At 37.6% G+C, this 15172-nt stretch overlaps 1 protein-coding gene across 1 annotated transcript in view; it reads left to right on the forward strand.

Annotated features, from left to right (window-relative positions):
* Positions 1-15172, forward strand: part of LOC102006625 (ankyrin repeat domain-containing protein 26-like) — a 97296-nt gene that overhangs the window by 14050 nt on the left and 68074 nt on the right. The window contains exons 5-7 of the mRNA XM_005414285.2: positions 4587-4757; positions 6373-6406; positions 6697-6838. Of these exons, the coding sequence (XP_005414342.1) occupies positions 4587-4757; positions 6373-6406; positions 6697-6838 (347 nt within the window). The remainder of the gene's footprint in view (positions 1-4586; positions 4758-6372; positions 6407-6696; positions 6839-15172) is intronic.

A 15172-nucleotide genomic window follows, 5' to 3' on the forward strand; every position in this document is an offset into this window, starting at 1 on the left:
GGGGTCTTTGTTCTCGCGTCCTGGCCTCCGGGATTGGGTCTCACCTCACTTTATATTGTCAAGTTGCATACATTTTTCTATGAATGCCTGTCCTGGTTTGTGTGTGGATATTCCCCCAAAGCCTCATGCAGTGATGGGGGTGGGCTTGATTCACGGTCCAGTGTTGGGATTATGGATGTGAGTGCTGTACTCATCCTGGGGCGGGTAGTTTCCATACAGTGTAAGGAAGTGAAAGAAGCTTGCTTGCTACTTGTGCCCCCATTTTTGCTCTTGCTGCTTTTGCTATTTTCCTCCGCCATGAACTGTTGCCCTCTGCCATGTGCCACCATGCCTTGGAGCCAGCCAAGTATGGACTGAAACCTCTACAGACTGCGAGCTAAATAAACCTTTCCTTCCTTAATTTTCAGCGTCAAATATTTTGTCTCAGCAATGTGAGAAGGAAGTGACCGACACATGCCTCAAGATTATTTTTCTTTATGGCATTGTGGTGTACTGCATTGTGTATAGATACATTTTCCTTATGCATTCTTCTGTTGATGGACATACACGCTCTTTCAGACAGGTAGCTGTTATAAATTGTGCTACTTGAAGGGGCATAGCTGACTCAAATTGAATTTCTTTTTTTTAGTTTTTTGAGGAATCTCCACACTGATTACCAGAGTAGTTGTGCTTGTTTATATTCCCACCATCAATGCAGAAAAGTTCCTTTTTCCCCCACATTGTTGTCACCATGTATAATTAGATTTTTTTTTATAGTAACTGTTCTTTCTAAGGTAAAATGGTATCTCAGTGTAGTTTTAATTTGCATTTCTGTGATGGCCAACAATAATGATTATTTTTTCATGTATTTTATTGGCCATTTGCACTTCTAAGAAGTGTCTTTTCATTTCAGTTGCCCATGATTTGGCTGAGTTTTATTTTGGGAAGTCTAAGTTTTTGAGTTTTTTAAATATGTTCTTGACATTAGTCCTCTGACTGTGGAATAGCTGGCAAATTGTTTTTCCCATTCTGAAGGTTGTCTGATCACTCTGTTGGTTGTTTCCTTTGCAGTACAGATGCTTTTTAATCTGACATGACCCCATTTGTTGATTCTTGATATTATTTTTTGTGCCATTGAGGTTTTGTTCAGAATGTCCTTGCCTATGCCTGTGTCTTCAAGTATTACCTATTGTATCTTCCAGCAGATTGTTTCTGTTTTAACATTGAGATCTTTGACCCATTTTAATTTTCCTTTAGTACATGGCGAGCTATATGGATCTAGACCCAGTCTTTTGCATGTAGGTATCCAGTTTTCCCAGCAGCATTTATTGAAGACTCTGTCTTTCCTCCAGTTTATGTTTTTGGCTCCTTTGTCAAAGATCACATAGCTCTGTGTGCCTGAAGTTGTTTCTCTCTCTTCTGTTCTGTTCACTGATGTACATGCCTGTTTTTGTGCCAGTACCATGTAGTTTTAATCACTATAACTTTATAGTATAACTTCAGCTCTGAGATTATGATGTCACCTGCTTTGCTTTTGTTACTTAGGATTACTTTTGCTATTTTGGGTCTCTTTTTTCTGATTCCATATAAATTTTAGGATTGTTTCCTTATGTCTGTGGGAAGTGGTTTTGGTATTTTGTGAGGGATTGCATGAAGTCTGTTTATTAGTTTTGAAAGTAAGGCCATTTTGACAATATTGGTTCTGCCTATCCAGAAATGGGTTATCTTTCCTTTTTCTGATGTTTTCAGTTTCCTTTTTCAGAGTATGTAATTTTCATTGTAGAGGTCTTTGCTTTCTTAGTTCATTTAATACCTAAGTATTTAATTTTCTCATGTTCTTGTGAATGGTATTATTTTCCTAATTGCTTTTTCAAGGAGTTCTTTATTAAGTGTCCAGTAATGCTGTTGATTTTCATGTGTTGATTTTGTGTCCTGCTACACTGCTAAATTTAGTTATCAATTCTGGGAGCATTTTTGGTGGCATGATCCAAATAGAGGATCATGTCATGGGCAAATAGTGATATTTTGACTGTCCTTTCCTATATGTATCACGTTTGTTTCTTTCTCTTATCTGATTGTTCTGGCTAATATTTCAGTGACTACATTGAACAGGAGTGGTGATAATCAACATCCTTGTCTTGTTCCTGATTTTAGAGGACAGGCTTTTAGTTTTTCCCCATTTACTATAATGTTAGCAGTAGGATGGTCCTAAATGGATTTTATCATATTGAAATAAAAACCTTCTATACCTATTTTCTTCAGGGTTTTTTTTTAACATGAATGAACTTTGGAGTTTGTCAGAGGCTTTTTTGCAACTATTGAGATGATCATGTGATTTTTGTCCTTGCTTCTGTTTATGTGATGAATTACATTTATTGATTTGTGTTTATTAAACCATCCTTGCATCCGTGGGATGAAACCTTGGTCAGGGTGTATGACCTTTGTGATGATCTGTTGCTTTCAGTTTGCCACTGACTTGTTAAGGATTTTTACCTCTACGTTCATTAGAGAAATAGTCCTGTAGTTCCCTTTTTGGTTGTGTCCATGTGTGGTTTTGGTATCAGGATGTTAGCTTCCAAGAATGATTTTTCAAATACTCCTTTTAATTTTACCAAAAAGTTAGAAGAGTATTGGTATTTGATCTTCCCTGAGGTTCTTGTAGAATTTTACCGAATCCATCAGATCGTGGTATTTTCTTAGTTGGTATTTTTAAAATTAATTGTTTAATTATCTTTCCTGATGCTGGATGATTAAGGATTTTTATATCTTTTTGGGTCAGCTTTGGTATTTCGTATATGTCTAGGAATCTCTCCATTTTTTCTAAGTTCTCCAATTGTTCCTATATATTTTGTGAAGTAGTTGTTAATAATTACCTAGATTTTTGCAATTTCTATTGTAATTTCACCTTTTTCAGTTTAATTGCTTATTTTGTGTCTTTTCTTTCACTTTGGGTGAAATAGGCTAAGGGTTGGAGAGCTGAGGCAGTAGGATTGCAAATTTGAATCCCACTTGGGAAGCTGAGCAAGACCTTGTCTGAAAATCAAAAAGGACTGGAGGTATAGCTCAGTGGTAAAATACCCTTGGGCTCAATCCCCAGTACTGGGAAAATAAGTTTCATGTAAGTTCATTCTAAAAGTTTTACCTGGCAAATATACACATGTTTTTACATTTTTGGCTTTAATAAGCTATATACTCTATGTTAATATTTTTCCATTTAGGAAGAAAAGTTCAATATTGCAATTATTCATTCTTTTAGAATAGTTTCACTTATAGCAAAATGGATTAAAAGAATTGCAGGCTTCATTTGTATTTTATTAAGAGAAAGAAAACATAACGGTAGTAAATTTAATGGATTTCAAAAGAAGTTTGTGGCCAGAAGACTAAAACTTTCAATACTGAAATTAAAAGACAAGATGAAGTGTAGTGTATTGCTTCCTGTGGAAAGAGCTATGCTGGTTGGGCACAGTCTCTTATAACAGTTGCCTGAGTGGTACCTTAGTTCATGAGGGTGATTCTTTCCGTGATTCTGCCTGCAAACCGAGCTGGGTGAGAACCGAATTGAATTCAGTGGTTGAACTGGGCATGGTATCACAGACCCAAATTCCTAGCACTCAAGAGTCTAAGGCAGAATATCTGCCCCACCCCATCCCATGCCCATTTATTTAGAGTTTTTGTGTTAATAAGAGTTACTTATATAACATTTTTGTAAATAGTTGGTTTTGATTGTGGTGCTTTTAGGGACTTATGTTCATCTAACAATACAATCTCCCATGGGAAATTTCAGTCTTTGTAAATTTGTTCTGTGTGATCGCATTATTCCTTAACTATTCTGTGTATTTATTCCGTAAAAAAGAATTACAGTGATGTGTTGGTAAATCCAGCCTTGTACATTAGGATTAAGTACTAGGCTAAAAGTATACAAAAGTTCCACAACCTTTTATTTTCAAACAAAAATCATTGCTATTCAGAATGTTCTGTTGTAAACTTACATATAATGACATATGGGTATTTTAAATGAAGTCTTTGTCCTCAAGCTATTCCCCAGTTTCTTGTTTGATACTCTCATGAGATTTTAGAAATTTATTTCAATTCAGTAATGTTATATTGAAAAACAAAACCAAGATGTAGCACAGATCTAGTTATTTCCATTCCTGAGAGGCCTTTGGTGCAGTGTGTGGGGTCCGTGGGCTGTAGCACTCATCTCTTACCTCTTGCTTCCTTTCAAGCTCCTGGGAAACACCTGGATGCACTATGCCTCATCTTTGTCTCACATTCTGTGCTCTAATAATTAGAGTGGTTTTCTGCTACATTTTTGTCTAGTGATCTCTTCTCTTATATTTTATCTCTTTTATAAATTCTTCCTTGTGCTCAGATACAACTTTTCATTTATCGACTCTTCCATATCACAGTGAATTATTTGTATGTTTTTTTTAAAGGAGGAAATACATGTCTCCTTGAATTTAGCTGGTACTTCATAACTAATTTATAATGAATAAGTAAATTAATATTGGGAAGTATTGACATTTTCCCCAAAATTGCTTTTTTAAAAGAATTCTGTTAGTAGACTAATTAGAAAACATTGCTTTTGGAATGGCTTTTTAAAAAAGCAGTGAGCCTGCGTTGCCTTCGAGGAAAGTAAAGAAGAATGAAAATGAACAGCGGAGCTCCACAGAATCTGTGACTTCCTCGGTGTTTCAGCAGGCCGATTCCATTCCCGGGGGTCCACTACAAGTGAAGAGCGGTTGCAAGTTGAATGACACAGATGAAGATGAAGGAAGGTAAAATATGTGTAATTATTTTATTTTCCTTTAAAGGAATGTTAGGGGGAATTACTTTTTCTGGAAATAAAACAGAACAGTATGGTCTCTGGGAAAAGCAGAGAATACCCAGCTACATCATTGCTGCTGAAAAGTTGGTTAAGATGAGGGCAAGTGAATTCGACTAGGAGCAGTTTCAGCTGTAGTCATACAGTAAGCTGACTGCTGTGGATGAGTGTCAGATATCTTTTCTGGGAAAGGCAGGGAAGAATGTGGCATTTAAGAATATTTTTCTCTTAAAAAGATGTTAGAGTCTATTTACTCACTGCTAGAAATGGTCTAGTAAAGACATGTTTTTTCATTTTAATTTTTAAAAACTTTTGCAAGATCATAATCAAAAATGGATGATAGTATGGACTAACATTCACAATGGAGCCATCCGTGCATGACTGTCCAGTGCTGCCCAATGGGGACAGTCATGTGTGTACAACTGGTGGAAACAGTAATGCGATATTATATTACTTCACCACACTAAGCACTTGAAGATAAGTATTTCACAAGATATGCTATACCCCTGCCATGTCACAGTTCAGAGTTCCTGGCCCCACTCCCCAGATTTTTCCTTAGAACTGAACTAATAATTTTTGGCAAAATCCCCTGCAATTTCAGAGAAAACAAAAATACCCTCCACATCTTTTTTTGCTGCTGATTGGTTGCTGCCCTGTAACCCATCTCTGCATAACAGGTTGAGGCACTGCATGCAGCTGTCTCCAGCATTCTTGGATTTGTTCTTCTTAAAGCCCTGAGAACCTTAAGATGTTGCCAAAATGCCCTACACTTTCTAAGGCTTTATTCATACAGTATTTTATTAAATTTACATAATTGTAGGAGACATAGCATATTTAGGATATAAACTGTAAAAACAGGCATTCACTGGCATTTTTTGACCATATCTGAAATTTGCAGTTTTTTTCCAACTGCGAGTGCTCTGGGAATATAACCCTTGTGAATTTCAGGGATCCTCTGTACTGTGAAATGTTCCTAGGTTTAAATTCTTACCACCTGTATGCTCTTGAGCAAGTTACTTGGCTCTTATTCTTCATAAAATAATATGTTACCTACCTCACAGAATTGTGATTAGCACATGTACAGTGCTTAGACTGCCTAGAAGTTACATAGTAGATCCTGAAAAGTTAGCTCCTATCATTAAAAGAGGATTTCCCTTATATAGGGACCTAAGTAGTGTTTTCTAGATGGGTTTTAGTGCCTGTAAACGTTTGCTTTTGGTTTTCTTAAAAATGATGGTAACAAAATGGTATTTTTTTCTGTCACATCATGTAACCTTTTTCTTCTGTTTACCTGTTAGAAATCTTGATCTAAATTTAATTATTTGTTATAATAATATCATTAGTAGTATTCTTTTTCCCTAAAGTGTTACCCTTTGTTTTAGAGTTGAATTCTCCTTCTAGAAAATTATACGTTAAATAGCCTATAAACTTTATAAGAGGAGAAATAAATTATAAATGCTGAAATTTTATGTACAAAACAATAGTCTTATGTATTCTTTGTGTTTTATCTATTCAGTATTTTCCTGAAAGAATTGTATGAGTTTCTTGATTTTTCTTTTTTCTTTTAGGTCCACAAAGAAAATGTCTGATGAAAAGAGCAAGGTATTGTAAAAAATAATCAGAAGTAGTACATTTTTGAGAATATCATGAAAGGTAAAGTGATACATTATAATACACATATATGGGTTAAAAGATACATCATGAAAAATAAAGTAAAAAAATCGAGAATCTTTGGTTATATAAAGACACTATTTTAAAAAATTGGCTTAGAAACAGTAGCCAGTACTTGTGTTGCTTTTTATATAAGAAGAGGATATTTAGTACTCATGTGTATTTAGTATATGGTGTAAATACTTTGGGAACATTTTGAAATAATACTATTTATTTAATAGGTCAAAAAGAAGATAAATGGTGTGGATGGCCTTGATGAGTTATCTCAGTCATCTGAAACACCATCAAAGAGTAGTGAGTCGCCTTACATGCAGTATGAGAATATTTTGGTGCTATTTGAACAACTGCTAACGGAGTGCACAGGTAGGACCAGTGTGAAAACGCAAGGCATTCCGATAGATGTCGCAGTAGTGGGTGTACCCATTGCTCAGCAGTGTGCCATCTAACATAGCTGTGTTCCAGTGCTATTTGGGCCGAGAATGCTTCATATTAGCATATGATGAGAGATATTGTACACTCGAGCCAGAGAGCAGCCTCTGTTCCCATTGCTCTTTCTTCATGTGAGTGGCATTTCCAGGCTTTTTGTTGTCTTTGCTTCTCTCCTATGTCTTGATCATTATCAAGTCAGCAAATCATAATCTCTGCCTGGAATACTGTATAATTAGATCTGTTTCCTTGCTCACCCACCTGCTGAAGTGAAGGTTTACTCTATAACCATTATGTGGTGGATTTGCAAGTGGTAGTGAATTTGTGGCTTCCAGCTGAACTGAATCAGCATGGTGCTGGGTATAGAAGGCCCACCTGAGGGTTGTTGCCCACAAACTAAAAAGAAGTGGAGAAAATGAAGAGAAGCTATTGGGAGCTGTTGGTTCTCCTGGAGGACTTGTCATGCTGCCTTTCCTGATGAACTTGCTGTTCTCTTTGTTGAAGGAGCTCAGGACCTTGTTGTCACTGAGAATGGCTATAGCTCCTTTTGGGGGAGCTCTGATTCTTCCCTTGAGCATCGCTTCCTGGCTCTGGAGGGGAAGACGGTGCACTGTTCAGTGTCCTGGAGAAGCTTGTCATGCTGGCTTTCCTGACATGGACTAGGCTGTTCTTATCATCAGAGGAGCTCAGGAACTGGTATTGAGGATGGCTGTTGTCTTGGTTACTTTTTTTCTCATTCCTGAGAGAAAATACCCGATGCTGAAAATTGAGGAAGCAAAGATTTATTTAGCTCAGTTTGTGATGGTTTCAGTCCGTACTCCACTGGCTCGAAAGCAGAGTGGTGCATGGCAGAGAACAACCATTTGTGGATGCAGAAGACAGCAAAAGGAGCAAGAGCAGAAAGGGAGTAGCAGCATCTAACAAGCCTCTTTCCCTCCCTTATACTGTATGCAAGCTACCTGCCCCACGGCCTGTGTAGCACTTACACCCACATTCCCAGCATTGGACAATGAATCAATCATAAACTCTAGAATCCGTCCCATGACTGCATGAGGCTTCAGAGGGCCATGTAGACACAAACCATAACATTCTTCCTTTGCCTCCCCCGCCCCCAGAGACTCATGCACATCCCTTTATGCCAAAGGCATTTTAGTCTGTGTCTAAGAGTTCCAGATTTGTGACAGTTTCATCATTTCTGAAAAGTTCGAGTCCCAAGTCTCCTCTGAGATTTAAGGCAAACTCTTATGTGTGAGCCCCTATACAAATGAAAGTTAAACACTTCCAACATTCAGTTGCACAAGGTAAACATTACCATACCTAAATGTATAAGGAAGGGGATACAAATTATTGGGACCAAGGCAAGTCCAAAATCCTTCAAGGAAACATTAAGTATATAGTTCCATGTACATCTGAGGAAATCTATGGCAAATTGTGAGTTCCATGTGGCTCAGCCTCCATGGCAGTTCAGGTAGTTGTAGGTCCCATGGCTTCTCTCTTAGGCCTGCTTTGCTCCCTCCTTGCAGCTTTTCTTAGGTGATCCACATTCCTGGCTTCTCCAAATTTCTGAGGTCTCCATTGCCTTCTCATTCATGGCTTCACACATTACTCTGTCATTTTAGTGTGTATATGTAAAGTGTACAGTTTGATCAGTTTTGACATGTTATTAAACACATTTTATTAGCACAATCTAGATAGTTAATAAGTCTGTCACCCACTGAAGCCTCCTAATGCTCCTTTGTTTTCCATTATTGAGAAACTACGAAACTGTTTTGCAGAGTGTTGGTACCCCCTTCCACACCCATCAGTGGTATATGAGAGTTCTAGTTCCTGCATATCTTCACAAACAGATAGTATTGTCTCTGTGTGTGTCTGTGTCTGTGTCTCTGTGTATGTGTAGCCATTTGAATAGGTGTGTATTGTGCATAGTAGTATGATTTTAATGGGCATCACCATAATGACTAATAATGTTGAGCATCTTTCAGTGTGCTTGTTTTTCACTTGTATATCATCTCTGGTGAACTGTCTTTTCAAATTTTTCATCATTTTAGAAATTAGGTTACTTGTTGAATTTTAACAATTTATTCCATGTTGTAGATACCATTCCTTCATCAGTGGTAATTTTCACAAGGATTCATTTCCCGTTTTTGGCTTCACTTTTTATTCTCTTAATAGTATTTTTTGAAAAGTAGAAGTTTTGAATTTTAACAATGTCCAATTTATGTATTTGTTCAGTGATGGAGTTTGGCTTTTGTGTCATAACTAAGGAATCTTTGCCTAGCATGAGGTCACAGAGATTTTCTTCTGTGTTTTTTTTTAGACATTTCCTAGTCTTTGGTCTTACATTTAGATCTGTGACTCACCTTGAGTTCAGTTTTGGCTGTCCAGTAGTTACAGCTCCGTGTGTTGAAAAGCCTGTGCTTTTTCCACTACACTGTCATGCTTTTGTCAAAAACAATTTGGCTATTTATGTGTAGCTCTATTTCTCTACCTTCTGTGCTAGTCTATTGTTCTTTGACTTCATGTGAACATCACCACTTTGGCTAATATAGGATTTAATGCCTGAAATCAGCCTTCTTATCCCTCCTAGTTTGTTCTTTTCTTCAAGATTATTTTTGCTATTTCTAGATCTTTTGCATTTCTATATTATATAGTGCTGGGGGTCAAAGCCCGTATCTTGTACTTTACCACTGAGCTCCATCCCCAGTCCTCTGTATGAACTTTAGAATCACCTTGTGAGTTTAAAAACAAACAAAAAAGCCTGCCAGGAACTAGAGAGGGGAGAATTAACATCTTAATAATGAACCTTTTGACTTCTGAATAAAGTACATCTACGTGCATTGGTTATATTTAATTTTCTCAATAATATTTTGTAGTTTTTAGCATTTGAACTTTTACATATTTGATTAGATTTATCTGTATTTCAGGTATTTTCATACAAGTGTAAACTGTTTTTCTTTTTAAAATCCTTTTTTCTTTTAATTAGCACATATTAATTATATAGAATAATGGATTTGATTTGTCATATTCATATATGCATATAATGTACTTTGATAATTTTCACCTCTCTATTATCCCCCCATGTTAATGCAGTGATCTCCATCTATTTTCTTCCAATTGGCATGATTTTGTTCTTTATGGTTGAATAATAGTCCATGTAATACTTTTTATTTTTCCATTTATCGGTTGATGTGCACCTAAACTTATCCCATGACTTGGCTTCTATGAATCGTGTCACAATAACTATGGGTGGGCAGTGCATTTATCCTTATTATATGCAGAGTTTTAATTCTTTCAGGTGTATATGGAGATGTGGTACAGCTGGATCAAATGGTAGCTCTATTTTTAGTTTTTGGACGACCTTCCACACTGATTTCCATACTGTCTATATGACAGTATGTGAGAGTTCCTATTTCCCCACATCTGTACCAGCATCTGTTGCTTTTTGCATGCATTATGATAGCCATGCCGGCTGGACTGAGAAATGTAGTACTGGTTTGAATATCTATGATGGCTGAATAACCATGTAATTATTCGGCATTTGTGCTTTTTTGATTATTTGGTCAGTTCATTTGCCCACATTGATTGGGATTGGGGGTAGTGTTATTAAGTTTTTTAGTTCAAGATTTTCTCTCACTCTCTGATCTGTTTCTTCACTCTTGTTAGTTCTTTTGCCCTGCAGAAACCTTTTAGTTTCGTAGAATCCATTTAACAATTCTTGCTCTTATTTGCCTAGCTGTTGGAGTTTGAGTCAGGAAAGCATTGCCTGTGCCCTATGTTTTCTTCAGCACTTTCAGACTTGCAGGTATTAGATCCACGTTCAGTTCATTTTTGCACAAGGAATCCAGTTTCAGTCTTCTCTGTATGGATATACAGCTTTCTGGGCACCATTTCTTGAAGAGCCCATCTTTTCTCCAAGGTATTTTTGGCCCCTTTGTCAAGAACCAGATAGCTGTAGGTGCAAGGGTTTATTTCTGTGCCCTCCATTCTGTTTTATTAGTCTACATATCTGGTTTTATACCAGTAACATGCTGGTTTTTTTTGTTTAGTTTTAACTATGACTTTATGATATATTTTGAAATGATACCTTCATCTTTGGTGTTTTTTTTTTTTTTTTTTTTTTTTTTTACCAGGAAGCAAACTCAGAACCTTGCGCTTGCCAGGCAGGCACTTGTAGTGCTGAGCTATATCCCTGGCCCTGTTTTTTGTTTTTGCTTGGTTATTTGTTTGTCTGGTTACTCTGGGTGTTTTATGTTTTCGTATGAATTTTAGGATTTTTTTCTAGTTCTTTGAAGAATATCATTGGTATTTTGATGAGTAGCATAAAATCTGTAGTTGCTTTTAGTAATATGACCATATTAAAAAATATTTTGGCAACCCAGGATCATAGTAGGCTTTCCATTTCTACTGCCTTCTTTAATTTCTTTCTTCTGTGTCCTGTAATTTTTGTTGGAGAGGTCTTTCTAGGTCTTTGTTGTGTACAGTTATTCCTAGGTATTTTTCAGTAAGCTATTGTGAATGGAATTGTTAGGAACTGGGCCTTACAGCAGAAGCTGAGCAGCAGGTGATTTTTGAAGCTTCCTTTGTATTTGTAGCTGCTCCCTATGACCAGAGCTCCACCTCCTGTGAGATCCATTGTGACATTAGATTCTCACTAGAGTGTGAACCCTACTGTGACCTATATGTGTGAGGGATCTAGATTGTATGGGAATCTAATGCCTGATGATATGAGGTGATGCTGAGGCAGTGATGGTAATACTGGGGAGCAATTGCAAGTACAGTTTAATATTAGCAGAGCGTTTGCACAGAGACCATAATCATGTACTTGAAGATTATATCAGTGAGTGACAAGTAACAGACTGCATCTAGTGTTAGACTTTATAGTGTCATGTGAATTGATGTATTTCAGTTGTACATCTGCATCTGGTGTAGAGGCTTTAAATCACAATGAAACATTTACTTTAATCCACACATTGTTCACATATTGTTTTGTTTATCACTTCCATCCACAACCTTCCTGCACTGCACAGTCTCAGTCACAGTTTTGGAAGGCCAACAAGCTAACCCTAGACAAAACAAGTAAAAGGCAAATGTCACTGATGAGCTGCTTTGAAAAAGGGGAAATACCCACTGATGAGACAGCAGAAGACTAAAAGAGTGCTATCAAAGAAGAAAGTTACATTTAAAAGAACATACCAAGACTCAACTTAAATTATGGGCTAAGTGCAGCAGGTGATTCACATTCTCAAACGTGGCTTTGTATAGTATGTGGTGACTGGCTGTCTAGTGAAGCCATGAAACCTTCAAAACTGTTTCACATGGAGACCCAGCACTCTGCATTAAAAGATAAGCCTTTGGGGTTTTCAAAAGAAAAAAGAATGTGAATGTGAAGAACAGAAGCAGTTATTGAAGATCACCACTTCGTGAAATGTGTCTAACCTGAGAGCATCATTCTCAGAGTAGATAACCACGTTGTTAAGCTGGAAGCCCTTAAATATTGATAGAGAGTTGATCCTGTCTGCAGCTAAGCACATTTATTGTAAAGTTTAGGAGACAGTGCAGTTCACCAGGTAGCATGTGTTCCTCTGTCAGCTAGTTACCATAGCTAGACAAAAACGATGAAACTGTGGATACTGAGGCACAAATGTCTTTTTCTTCTTTGAGACAGAGTCTCATTGTGGAGTTCAGGCTGGCCTTGAGCTCACTTTGTAGCCCAGGCTGGCCTTGATTTCACAAAGGTCTTCCTGCCTCAGCCTCCCAAGTGCTGGCATTACAGCCATGTGCCACCAGGCCCGGCTTCCTGAGCGATAATTGTTACAGAGGATTAGTGAGTCATCATGGTACAAAATCCAAGTTGACAAGTCTACTGTTGTCAATAACAAGGCAACAAGGCTTGTTTTTGTGGGATACATTTCTCAGGAGCATGTCCATGAGGATATTTGTGTATACTTTGGTTGTTAGCCAACACCATGGCTGCAGAACTGTTCAAGTCTTTGAAAGATTATGTATCTGGAAAATTCAGTTGGTCATTTTGTGTCATTATATGCACAGACAGGACATCTGCCATGACTGGATACCTTTCAGGTTTCACAACTTGAGTTAAAGAGGTCATTTCTCAATGTGACTGTACACACTGTGTCATCCATAGAGATGGTGGCTAGCTGAAAATGCAACCTGCACTTAATGTTCTGAGGAATATGATCAAAATGATCAACCACTTTAAAACACCTGGTCTTAATGCATGTGTGTTTTGCATAGCTCTGTGAAGAGATAGACACAGAGCACATGGGTCTACTTATACACAGAAGTGAGATGGCTTTCTAAAGGAGATCACTGGACAAGCATTTTGAATTAGGAGAGCTGCTCCAGAGATTTCTTGTAGGTAATCAGTCACCAATGGCACCACACTTCAGAGACACAGAATGGGTCACAAAACTTGCTTACTTGTGTGGCATAGTCTACCTACTTCATCAACTCAGTCTGTCACTTGAGAGGAAAATGACAGAAGAGATTGCATCGTACTGGTGATAAATACCTCCGACTCAGTGCTGAAGAAAAACAGTCACTCTGAGCCAGGGACAAAGTCTGATGCAGGATGATACACAAAAAGACAACCCATCTGGACTAAAATCCAGTGGGAGAAGGGAAACCAGTCCACACCTGGACCATTCTATGCTACCTACCACTCCAGATCCTGTGGGCCCACACCGCTGGGAAAGAGCCAAGCTGACTGAGGAAGGGAGATTGTTGGCCTTCCATGGCCATTCCAGTGTATTAAAGTCACAGTCAAACAGTCCTTCTCACTGAGCATGATAAAGTTAACTCCAACCAGGGACTCAAAAGAAGCTGAAAACAGAACAGGGCAAAATTTCATTGTAAACCTGTGGAACACTGAAACAGTTCAAAGAAGCCTGTAATCAACCACATAGTGTAATCAGTGCTCATATTAGAAAAAGAGTTGAAATAACCTAATGATGAACCTTACGACACTCAAAAAATAACAATAGCCCAAACCCAAACCTGGTTAATAAGGAAAATCATAAATATGAGAACAAAAATGAAAAAATTGAGCCTGAAAGGACACTATAAAGAAGGAACAAAGTGAAGAGCTGGTTCTTTGAAAGAATAAACAAAATAGATAACCTGTTGCTGAATGTAACAAAAGGAGGAGAGAAAAGACTCTCACCAAATGCAATCAGGAATACAATATGCAAAATCACAAAATTACTGCATTCTGCAGTTCTGTAGACTCTTCCAGGTCCTTGATGTCCTCAACAAGGAATCAGACAAGACATACAGTGAAGCTTTACATTTATTAAGATAGGAAAAGAAGTGTGCTCTGCAGAATAAGAGCAGGCCACTGAGAAGAGTTTACAGCAGCTACAAGGTTAATGGCAGACAGTTTTGTATCCTTTGTTCTTCAAGCTGACATCAGATCTAGGCTGGTCTATTAAAAACCTGCTTGATTTTGCACCAGAAGACCTGAAAATAGCGCTTTCTCATTGGTCCCAGGTGTAGGCCTTGGAAACTGTATTCTGTGCATGTGTCCTAGATCTCTGGAAATGACAGGTCATGCCCACTTGCTCAACCAGATGGCCATGTAGCCATCTCCTATTTCAACAACAGGCACAACCCAAATCCAGAAGATTATTAATAACTGCTGTGAAAAATTGTACTCCAACAAATTGGAAATTCTTGAAGAAGTAGACAGATTCCTAGACAAAGTACCAAAATTGAAGCACGAAGACAGAACAATTGTGAAAATTCCAATAACAGTCAATGAAATTGAGGCAGTAATAAAAAGCCTAAGAGGAAAGAAAACCCAGAACCTGATAAATTCACTTCTAAGTTCTACAAGACCTTCAAGGAGGTTATAATAGCAGTCCTTTCCAAACTCTTGAATTAAATTGAAAGGGAAGGAGTTCTTCCAAATTCATTTCTGGAAACAGAAACATTTTGATCCCAAAAGCAGTCAAAGACCTAACTAAAAAAGAAAAGTACAGTCCAATCTTCTGAATGAACACAGATGCAAAATTCCTGAATAAGATGGAATGCAGTGAGTTAGAATGCAGTGGAATAGCTTTGCACCGTGGCAGTATTGTACCCAATGAGGTTTAAAGGTAGATTGCAAATAGAATGCAACAAACCATTAAAAAGATCATACATTATGACCAAGTAGGTTTTATTTTAGGGATGCAAAGAAGGTTCAACATTTGCAAATCAATAAACATAATGCACCGCATGAAGAGAAGGAAGGACAAAACCACCGAACTG

Source organism: Chinchilla lanigera, unplaced genomic scaffold, assembly GCF_000276665.1.
Source record: "Chinchilla lanigera isolate Chin_1 unplaced genomic scaffold, ChiLan1.0 scaffold00181, whole genome shotgun sequence".
Taxonomy (NCBI): domain Eukaryota; kingdom Metazoa; phylum Chordata; class Mammalia; order Rodentia; family Chinchillidae; genus Chinchilla; species Chinchilla lanigera.